At 37.8% G+C, this 12,048-nt stretch overlaps 1 protein-coding gene across 1 annotated transcript in view; it reads left to right on the top strand.

Moving 5' to 3' along the window:
* ctnnd2a (catenin (cadherin-associated protein), delta 2a) overlaps positions 1-12,048 on the top strand; it is a gene marked incomplete at its 5' end in the record, with an annotated part of 234,924 nt that overhangs the window by 182,292 nt on the left and 40,584 nt on the right. The window contains 1 exon segment of the mRNA XM_014008486.1: positions 838-988. Coding sequence (XP_013863940.1) covers positions 838-988 — 151 coding nt within the window.

The following is a 12,048-nucleotide window of genomic DNA, read 5'->3' as shown; positions in this document are numbered from 1 at the left end:
GTGTGTGTGTGTGTGTGTGTGTGTGTGTGTGTGTGTGTGTGTGTGATGTGCTTGTAACTGATTGTGATTAGGTAAGTGTTTTCATTGATAGCAGTGTGGACAAAGAGAGCCAGAGAGAGATGGAAGAGAAGGGCTCTAGAAAAATCAATGGAAGAGGCAGAGAGGGTTGGGGGGTGTTGTGGGAGCAGGTGGTCTTCAGGATATCACATTTTCTGTTTTGGTGTCACGCTGCATAAMCTGAAAGTGTCCTTGTGCACGTTCGTTTCTCCAATCAAGCTTCCTCTCTGTGCTTTGAGAACCACTTCCAGAGTCGCCCCACTCTGTACGCTCTGCACATTTAAATCTGGGCTTAAAAATATGTTTTTATTTCCTTATAGGATTTTATGAAACATAGTATTTTTTTCATGTTTGTAAGACAAACACACCTGTGAACAACCAGGTTTAACACAGCCGTTAAAAGTAAAGAGTTTGGCAAATTTATTTCATTTTTAAAAGTCTTTTCTCCCACAAAAGTACTTAGACTCTAAACCTCTTTTTTATTTTAAATTACCTTGTTTTTTTTATTTTATTGCTTTGTGTGTTTTTGCTGCTTTTGTCTCTTTTCTGTCTAAAATCGCCTGTGTGACCTTGGCCATGAATTCTTTTGAAATTTAATTTCCAGCATTTTTGGAAGCAAATGCMAAAGTTTTTAAGCAAAGTGTGTGTGAAGGCTGACTCTTACCTACTATCACATCAAATTTTATCTCAGTATCTGTAAAAGTGATGTTTTCATAACTGTGTTTAAGCTGATGGTGGAGATCTAAAAAAACCCCTCTTCCTCCATTTCCTCCCTGGCAGTGGTCGGTGTACATCCGGGCAGCTGTCCGCAAAGAGAAAGGCCTTCCAATCCTGGTGGAGTTACTGAGGATAGACAACGACAAAGTGGTGTGTGCTGTCGCCACCGCTCTCAGAAACATGGCGCTGGACATCAGAAACAAGGAACTTATTGGTGAGTAGTGATCTACTTATTTTTTATTTTTTATTTTTTGGTTTATGATCAAATCTGAAAATAAAAACACAAAGCCGAACATTTTTCTAATAATCTCTAAATGCTTTGTACCTTTTACTCACAAGACAAATGTATTCTTTGCTATATATGATWTAAAAATAAATTGCTTTTCATAACTAAAGAAATTAGCATATYCTGTAAAAATGCTAATGGACCGCTTTTTTCTAGCCAGCTAGAATACTCAAACCACATTACACCATGATGTACCCATCACTTCACTACAGCTCTACAAAGCTAATCTGAATAAATCATCCTGTAGAATCTAATCAGAGCTTTACATCACATTCATGCAMTGATGGMACACGTTGGAGGCAATGAGGGATTCAGGACCTTTCCCTTTGACATGTTGCTGTAAACTGGTGGATTTAAACCCCCAACTTTCTTCTTTGGAGAACGACTGCTCTAACCATCGGCTGTGTCTCAATTAATCGGTTGTAACCAATGCTGGCCACAGTCTACGTGGGATGTAGGTTGCTCGTGTCAGCTGCATAAATGCTTGTGAAATGAGATGGTCTTGTTTGACCATGCTCTGCCTCGTTATCATGGTGATATGGTTTAAATCACATCGCTTCAGTTGTTTATTTTCAAGGTATAACTTAACAAAATTCAGTTTTAATAGAGAAATGTTACAAATAAATAAATAAAAAGCATTAATAATCTGGGTTTAGTTTCAGTATCAGTACTTGTAACTGCATTTTATTTAACGTCTGATTGCAATAGGTTTCCTTAGTTGAACTTACATTTTTCAGTCTGTGATAAATTTCCAAACTCCATCATAAAAAAAAAAAAACAATGCCATCTTTGCTGATGGCGCAATGAATTCTGGGATACTATCGGCCATGTAGGATGCTCAGAAGCAGCCCACGTTTTCTGGGTTTTGTCGGCCTCGTGAGTAGGCACCTACGAATTGGGACAGCCTCTGTTCGRGGTAGTGACGTAAGCGGCCGATGAATGCRGACTAYGTYGGCTGCAACCCATGAATTGAGACACAGCCACTGAGCTACAGCTGTCCCTCAATGCTGAGCTCTGAAGGTGCTGAAATGTATTGAAAAAACTGAAACTGAATTGTGCCATAATTGCAAAAACTGTAAAGAATTTGTATTCTTTTTTTTACWTAATTATCTTGAAAAGGATAAGTCTAAGCAATTCTTTGATATACAGCATGAATGAATGAGAGTGGATGTATGATCGCAAAAAAAGTGTTCACAACAAACTATAAACAGGAAAACTATTGAGTGAATGGCTCTGATTTCACACAATTATGACACTTATTTTTCATTTGTTTGTTTCATTTGTTATTTATGTTGATTAGAGCATACTCGTATTGCACAATAATTGGTTTAACAGCAGCTAAATATGTTTTTTGGTGTGTGTGTGTGTGWGAGACTGGGATTATTAAAAGTGGTGCAGTGCCAGCTGTGAGTTCAGGGAATAATGTGGATCTCGTGTAACTCGGAGAGAAAAGCTGAAGAGAGTGTAGAGAAGCCTGCAGATCAAAGACTTCCATTGGTCTTTGAAATGCTGCTAATGAGTGAGCTCCAGTCAGTCTGCTAGAATCAACACATCTGAGGATTGGAGATCATTAGCTAACTTGACTCATATATTGYGTATGTGTGCAATTGGTTTGTGTCTACAAGTGTGTTTATGTACGAGGGGCTTCCTGTCTCTCTGCCGCCGTGGCCTCGGTGCCACTTCAGCGGCGTTAACAGGTCAGCTGAATCCAGAAACATCAGACTACTCACACGCACGGATGGTTCTGTGTGTGTGAAACACCGTAACACGCCACTATCTCTGATCAACGCAGCTTCTTGGTGGGCTCGGTGGTTTCTATAGCAACCCTGGCGCCCTCCGCTTCATGCTGGAGGCGTCTGAAACGTATCTCAGTTTTGCAGCGAGTTGTTGTTGTTTCTTCTTGCGGAACAAGAAGGAAACCTGCCGCCAAAGCGTAACACACACACACACACACACACACACACACACACACACTACTATGGTCTGGCTGACACACAGCAACAGATTAAAGAATAATTATAGAGCCTTTGTGCAGGCGCTTTAAACAACAACATAATATTTAGCATAATTTGAAATCAAAGTTTGTCATTTAAAGGCTTATCATTTTTTGTATATTGATTTTTTTTTTAAATAACAGCATTTTATGTTTCTGTTAAAACTTGAAAACCAAGGTAAGCCAAAGTCAAGCAAGAGTGTGAGATGTCACACTCAAATATGGAGGACCAAAACTGTCATAATTAAAAATAAAAGCAGAAATATATAAATGGACCATTAAATAAATAAATAAATACATTTAAAATGCATCAATTAAATAAAAAAGGAGAACGTTACCTGTGCCTTTATTGTTAACTAAACTTTAAAGTTTAAGCTAAACTGATGCTTCGCAAGCATGCACAGTAGATCTATGTACTTTTTAGTACATATGTTGTTAAAATAAAATAAAAAAATACCAATACAACAGTCAAATGATCATTTTACTGATATGTATAAAGACTGCAAAGGCTGAAAAATCCTGAAGGAGGTAGTATGAGAATTTAATTTGTTATGCTTTTTAAGCTAAAAATGGGGGGGCCGTATTATACATGAAATCGTATAACACACAAATAAATATGGTAATAATTTAAGAGACGCAAATGCATTTACAAGGAAAAGAAAAACAAAAAGTACATATTTTTAAAAACAATAAAATGTAAATTATGTGCTAAAATATACAATTTATTGAAACCAAAAATAAATATGGTCAATTAAATTATAAAACATGAGGTAAAGTTTTTAATTTAATTAGTACATTTTAAGTGTATTTATTCATTTATTAGTCAATTTATATATCTCTGTTTTATTTCTAATTATGACAGTTTCAGTCCTCCATACAAAAACATGTGAATGACTTGTGAGTGAGTTACTACTAATACGTGAAATTTTACCTCARTATCTGCAAAACTGACTGATTTATAGCCATTCTTGTTTTGACTATGATGGTAATCAACTTGAACTAGATTGACTCCAAAACTTTATCTGTTGTGGGTGTACAACCAAATACTTATTTTTCTGTTTTCTGTTAGCATAAAATGTGTTTTTCAGGTGACCTTTTCAAAAAGTCAAACATTTCCTGTTTATAAGTGCTGCACAGTTTTGATGTGTTTTGGTTCTTCATTGCCATTAACCACTTTCCAGAACAAAGATGAGGTAGACACTTTAATGGATTTGTACACAAAAAGGAGAAAGCGGGAACCAACTGAACAACATCTAATGACTTGCAAATTGACAAAATTAAAACAACTCAGACAGGTTTAGCATTTTAAGTTAAACTGTAGTAAACGTATTTGCAGAGCGGCGTGCGTTTTGTGGGAAGATTTCTCTGAGAAATGCGCCGATTAGTTTAAAAAGCAAGACATGAATCATCATTTTATATAAWACTTTTAAAGCAACTTGTAACTAAGGGTTTACAGCGAGCGTGAGGGTTTGAATCAACCCTATTTAGAACATCTCAAACACRTGTGAGCAACAAAGAGCTGTGAAACTTCCCGTTTAATCGTCTTTTCACACTCCAACAGCAGAAGATAGCCGATTCTCATTTCAAGCTTCCTTTAGTACAAATTCACTTTGATAAGTACAATTGCCCATGTGTCACTACAGAGACTTATTTTGCTCCACTCTAATTATTCCAGTTAAAGCTAAGACATTATGCTCTTAACACTGCGGTGAGCTCTGCTCTATGCTTTGTAGAGATCAGTGAGACGGCTGAAGCTCAACTGCATGACTGTTTCTCAGAACAGCTCTTAAGATTTTCACTTGTAATTAACCCACAGCTTCTCTAACAACACGATCTGAGCAGCTGAGCTGTAAACATAAACAACAAACAGGAAGTCCTTGTAGGTCGTATACCCAAAACAAGAGAAACTGTATGTTTTTTTTTTCAAAATGTTGAGAACCAAATCACTTCTCAAAGTATGAATTGTTAACTAAATTGTTTCAAGTAAAAAAAAAAAAAAAACAGCCAAGCAGAACAGAAGCTAAAATTAGCAAGAAAGTAGCTAAAGGCAAAAAGAAGCATATGAAGACAAACATGGAGCAAGATGGCTGAAGATTTCAGTCAACGATGCTTTGAAAGGAACTACAGAGTTCTCTGTTTTTCCAATTTAACACATTATTCCCATCTGAGCTTAATCGTGTGATGTACGAATGATTAAATTAACACAAAGTATGTGAAAGTAGCTTGAGTGTGAAAAATGCACAGGGAAAACTATTAAGAGGAAAACAGTAGTTTAAATGCTGGCTCAACATTCAGATAATTATATGAACTTGACTGTTTTAAACCTGCAATAACCAGAATTAGGCCAGTGGTAGAGAAATTATWTTTTTTTTTTGCTTGAAGTGGCTCAAGTTAAAGACTGTTTTGGAAGACAGATTTTTTTTCTTTTTGTAAAGCTATTAACCAAAGAACGAGGTTTATTCAGGTAATAAAAGTGAAAAAAATCACTCAGCTTAGAAGAAGTTTAATCAGGATTTTATTACAGTTAAATGAAAATGTAATTCACAGTGAGAGAGGACAGCTCTGTCTGTTAAARTGGGGTCATTATGTATTTTGCAGGCACATGGTTCAGTTCTCTACCACAATCAAGCAACTATGTTACCTTCAGTTGTTGTGAAAAAACTGTTTATATCAAAACAATAATGTTTTGAAATTGGCCTCTGTCTTTTTGAGAACCTCCTACCGTTTCAGACACTCCCACTTCAGCACATCTTCACATCAATGCTTCTGGAGGGGTGCTCTGCAGGATGTACATCATTTACAATGTTTCAACCACTAATTCTATTCTAACGCTGAAAGGAGTGTTGAGTTACAGCAGATTATTTTACATGGCAGAAAGCTAATCTTCAAAGTCACCATTTAAAGTTTTAAGTTAGTGTCATTTTGCTGTGTAATTCTTTAAAACGACCAAATGGTAACTGGATCAGGAAGTGACTGTTTTTCCTCAATGTGACTCAGCTAGACACGGATAAAAGGAAAGTCTCAAAAATGCAGAGGGAAAAAAGGGAAAAGCGAGATGGATCAGTCAGCGTTGAGCCTTTGCTCCCGGCAAGGTCTCATCTCAAACGTGTCGACAGAACAGAGGCAGAGGCCAGACACCGGGGAGCGATAGGCCCCGTTTTGCCCCATCTTGTGAGCTTTTTCTGCATAACTTTGACTTRAACACTGTTTGAGTCAGTTAACTCCAAAGGAGGAAGCAATTTGGTTTTGCACGACCAGTCAGAATCTACATATTTTTGTAAAACACAAATCAAACATTTGTCCCTTCGAACTGAGGCAAGAGTGTGCCGTGAGCCGTTAGCACTGGTGAGCTCGGCGGCGGCGCCATGGGAGAATTTTAGTTTGCATGAGAGCCCATCGGAGCGCGATGAGGATCATCTTTCACACACTACAACCTYTGTGTCAAATCCCCTGGAAAGCACTCTATGATTGGAAGGCAGCGAGACAAGTAAAAGGATAAAAGGGAAACTGCAGAGAGAGGCCGAGTCAGACGATAGACTGAGTGCAGCGTGATGGAGGAGGAGAAAGATGAGCAAGCAGGCACTGACAGCAGAGACCTAACTGCATATGTATGCTTACATGCTAATCCCTCAGTAATGTGATTTTGGGCCTTATTGATGTCTCTGCAAATCATGCTTCTCATCTGTCAATGTTTTGTCTCACTCCTGATTTCACCTCTTTTACAGTTTTTGATTTACATAATAAACTCCGTGGCTGCGTGGCAATCCAGCAGTCCTATTCATCGCCACCCTCTCTGTCATTGCAATTCTTCCCCTTTTTGCTTATCAATGCTAATTTGACACACATGATTTGAGAACAGAATCCAAATGCCAAAAACACCCAGCGTATATCTTCCATGTTTATATATTTTTAAGAGAGCGGCAGGAGAAATGTAAACACAAATCTGGGGCTTTTTCAAACTTGCAACCAAATCTAAACCAAAATTTGTTTTTGCGGGGTTTTTTGTGTGTAAAATATAATTATTTGATGGAGAAATTATCATTAATTTAAGGCACATGTCAAATTCAAGGCCCAGCCGACCCACCACACCCAAAAAAATTTAAAGAAAAAGATTTCATTCATGTCTTGCAATTGTTTTTTACTTAATTTAATATAAACATAGTTTTTACATCAATTGTAAACTTTAAATTTATGATTCCGTGCAACAAAATAAACACATTTAAAAGATGAAAGATAATACTTGTCCTGCCCCGGAGCTGTTTGTTTTGAATAACTGAGCCATTTAGACATTCCTGTAAAAATTTCTCAAAATGAGCTGCTTTAAAGYCAACATTGACCATAAACTATCTCCCATAATGCATGTTCATATTACATGGGAATTCCCTGTTGGAAAGTAGGAGATTTCAGAATTCAAGACTTAAGTCATCGTTTTATAAGAGGACGTGTTAAAAAACTGTTTCTATGCAGGAAATAYCACATAGAGCTCAGTTATTGTTTGTTAGCAGTGCTCACTCGTAGCAATGAGATAAGGAACACAATGTTTTCTCTTTAGTCAAAGTTAAATCTGAAATGTTGAAGTTAATTACAACTGGCCCTTTGAGGGCCACCATAACGCTCATGTGGCCCTCGGTGAAAATGAGTTTGACACCACTGATTTAAGGCCTACGTTGAAGTAATGGGGTTTTGTACCAAGAAACTTGCTGCTACAACTATAACTTAAGCTGCTTTTATATCGTCCAGTCTCAGCACGACTCACCTTGTTCTAATTCGACCTGATTCGGTCTACACGGTCTCAGTAGTTTTACATATAACTGGGTGTCGCCTGTCGATGTAGGCAGGTCATCATAGTGCAGCAGCCAGAAACCTCCCACCAGTGAGTAAATAGAAAAGGTATAAGTTGCGGCCAAGTTGAGGCAACCTTTTTCCTCTCGGGTTGGAGTCTGTACATTGAATCAGTTTGGTCTAGCTCCACTTGAATTATGTCATCGGTGAAAAAGCAAGGAAACATTTGCACCTCCTTAAAATACTACAAGGATTGTTCTTTTAATGCATGGGTTACATACATTTAAAAAAAATGAAATAAACAATTGCTGCTGCAGATGTGAGGTTTTAAACAGATGGGTTTGATTCTTGTGATGGACACTCATGATTGACGTCCTGTCTGGCCAATCGATGTCCTGCAGTCTGCTGACATCAGATTTTCAGCCCCACTCGGCCCTCTTGGAACCTCATCTGAAAAGGTTCTGAGAATAAAACAGAAAGTGGGTGGGACCACTCAATGTAAAGACATTGAACCGATGCCAGGTCAACCTGGCTAGGCCTGAGTTTAACAAATGTAAAAAGACAATAGAGCCTCCGGAATATGTGTCTTACAGAAATAATTCAATTTAACAAGAAATCATCTTATGAGGTCTCATTACAGGACTTAGAATACTTCCATGACACATTTACAGAAACTTTCTGGTATTAACAGTAGTTGGAATAATGACCACATATGCAGTACTACAAAACTGAAGTAGCTTGAAATGCATTAAAAATAAATCTAACTAGTCAGCGTTTAAATGCCAGATTTGCTGGCAGGCTTCCTGTGTCTGGGCTCGAGTAATTAACCTCCAGCATCAAACGGAGATCTCCAGTAGAAAGTGGCTGCAGACTGAAGAATCTTTTTCATGCAAATCTGCAGATACTTGTTYTGGTGTGCATCTGGTTCAATCAAGATGTCTTTTGTGTTAGGTGGCAAAGCACTTCATAGCTTGTTAAGTTGCATAAAAGACAACAACAAYAAAAAACCCTACCTTCAGAATATGAACAATCCTTTAGTCTGATTGCTTATGAAGTGCAGGATGTATAAATAGTAGYTTCTTGTAAAATGTAGTAAAAATTCATTGTAGCATGTAGAAAAGTCAAAAAACATAATTATTGTGTCACACTGTTGCTTTTTTCCAATTTACTTTACTTCTTCTATTATTTATTTGTTCCACTCCCACTTGTCCCTCTTTRTCTTGTTCCCSTCGTTGTTTCAGACATGAGCTCATGACTGCCTCACCTTCCCTCCACTGCAGTCTCTCCTTCATTGTGTCTCGTTTTGATGACATCAGTGCCTGGGAGTGTTACTGTGGAAACCAAAGCAGTGCGGCACAGAGATGTCACTAATTGCATAATTAAGTGTGAGTGCGACTGTTAGAGGTCAGCCACTGTGATGCAAATACAAGAGAAAGTGGAAATTTTCAATCCGGTTTTGGCTTCTTTTTTTTTTCAATAAACTTTATAGTCACACTCACGTTAATCTATTATATCTTGCACTTGTTGCAAACATCAACATTAAAAGTATGATCTTGTTTTTTTTTTTTTTTTTTTGCAATAAAGCTCCACACAGATGCATTAAAATCATCAGGAAACATCTGTTTTTATTGAATACTGATTATTTTCCTCCTAATACTTTGGATTTATTTTATTTTGGATTGTAACTACTTAACCGTTTAAATATTCAAATGTTATCTTGTTTAGGATATTATTTCTGTGGTTTATAGTTTCTGTGACCTTTATAGTTTTAGAAATATTTACATTTATTTTAATTTTTCTATTGAAATAAATAGAGAACTCTTTAAATCCTTAAAACAAAAGATGCTTTTAAAAATCTACTTCACCATATTTGCTTTTAGCTACTCTTTTGGTCATTTTACACTGTAAAAAATGAAATGCTGAATTTACTTAACCATGTTATGTTACCTGTTTCCACTTAACTGAGTTGAGTAAATTCAAAGCAAAATACCAGTTTTTTTAACCAAAGAACATGAGTATGTCGCTTTGAATTTACTCAACTCAGTTAAGTGAAACCAGGTAACATAACATGGTTAAGTACATCCAACATGTCGTATTTAGAGTGTAGCTTTTACCTACTGTTTTAAGTCTGAAAGCATGTTATATAAAACACCATAGTTGTCATGCAAACATCTGAAAACTAGACCATCACATTTCACAGCTGTCTAAAGTGCTCGACACACAGGGAGGGACAAACAACAGCGATTAACGGCTGTCATCGCAACCAGGGTGAAACCTGACACACAGGATGTGAGAGCGWCGGCAGYAGTTGCGAATCGCGCTCTCGGGTCACTTGACTTCACAAAATTTGATTGGTTCTTCTACTGCCTCTTGTAAAGGTTATTGGTGGTTTGCAAAAAAAAAGGGGGTGTGCATTACGGACGTGTAAACTAAACAAATCTCGCGATGCTAATGATGTTGAAAAACAAACGCACGCCAAGATACGATTTTATGAGGAAAAACTTACCGGGTAACTTCACCCTGATGCCAACAAATTCCCATAAAGCTGCTTTTTTTAGTAATCACTTGGTGAAGGGTCTTATAAAACTGGAAAGTTTGACAGAGCTAAAATGTTGAAAGTGTTAGCTAACTGCAGTGTGTAGCATACTCTCTTCTCATTAGTCAGTCAATGAAACCCTCGCTGATTTATTGTAGCGCCATGCCACAGTGACAAAAGTTGAACATTTTTCAACTTTTATTTGTTGCATTGCAAGCTCACGTGTGCACATCTATGAGCGTGAAATTTCACATGCACAATTTTTGCCGGTCGCTTGGCTGGAGGAGGGTGAGCGATTGTCGCCTCATCGCACAAGTTCCTTAGAAAATGAATGGAAAGCGAGCGACGACACCTCCCGTGTGTCGAGCCCATTAGGCAGCCTGCATGAATGGTGATGGGTGTGGCCTTTTGCTCTGCTGGTCTTAGGTTTTAGTTATTGTTTTGCTTAATTCAGCTTTACTGTGTTGCAGGTTTTAGCTTTTAGCCACTGTTTTGCCAATTTTAGTTGTCTTTTGAAAGTTGTAACTTAAACAGTTCAGTTTCGGTTTCTTTAACAAATGTTAGCAGTCGTTCAGCTTTCAGCATCGCCGCTGCATTTTCACGGAAAATGCAACAGTTTCTTTTGATTTTATTTTTTATATTTTTTACTTTTCGTCTGCCTTCACACGCTCCACATTCTACATATTTTTACCTCCCTGCTGTCAACAGACCGCACAAACTAGTCATAAACAAGTTTGCTAGGCGAGCAGGCTGAAAAGGCATCGTCCATTGACTCACACAATGTTGACACTCTGTCCCYCTTTGCAGCAGTACTTTATGAAATTTCTCTGTCGCCTTCGGGATGAATATCTGGTGTGTGTGCGAGTGAGGGTCTGGCATGTCTTTTATCAGCACACTTTGTTCTCTCTGGCGTTCCTCGTTCCCCGCGCCTAACAGGGAGAACGACAGGCAGAGAGGAACGGAAACGGAGAACAATAAAGAGAAACGAAGAAAAAGGGGGAGCAGAAAGTGCCGTTGTGTGATCATGAGAACTTTCACACAGCTTTTCTTCCATGTTCTGACTCATGCTGAGGTAGCTCGTAAACGTGTGTGGTTTGTTTAGTGTTTAATGATGTGCTCATAGTCGGGGATACCTTTGAAAAATATCCACTGGAAGCGTACCGATCATCCATGAAAAACTTTGTTGCAAAACTTTTTCTAAGCATCTTAAAGCTGTTTTCCTCTCTGCCTCTGTCACTGCATACATACTATATATTTGTGTATTTGGTCTTATAACTTTTTTCTTCATTGAAGTCACAGCTTAGAAGTGTAAAAGTGCCTTCCCCCCCATTTCCCCCTCCACCGCTGGAGTGTGGGAAAACGGAGATGYAAACCCATCACCTACCAACATCAAAGACAGAAAACCAAAGCGAAAAGCACTAAACACAAGAGGACAAAAATATATTCTAACTAGGAATCAATGGCATATCACTTTTCCAATTTACCTCTACAGCAGGTAAAATAAGTATTGAACACGTCAACATTTTTCTCAGTAAATATATTACTAGAGGTGCTAATGACATGAAATTTTCACCAGATTTCGGTAACAACCCAAGTGATCCATACATACAAAGAAATCAAACCATAAATGTCCAGAAATGAAGTTATTTGTAATAACGTGGAATGGCACAGGGAAAA

Source organism: Austrofundulus limnaeus, unplaced genomic scaffold, assembly GCF_001266775.1.
Source record: "Austrofundulus limnaeus strain Quisiro unplaced genomic scaffold, Austrofundulus_limnaeus-1.0 Scaffold50, whole genome shotgun sequence".
Taxonomy (NCBI): domain Eukaryota; kingdom Metazoa; phylum Chordata; class Actinopteri; order Cyprinodontiformes; family Rivulidae; genus Austrofundulus; species Austrofundulus limnaeus.
The sequence above is the reverse complement of the archived record's forward strand: the minus strand, read 5'-3'. Positions and strand labels throughout refer to the sequence as shown.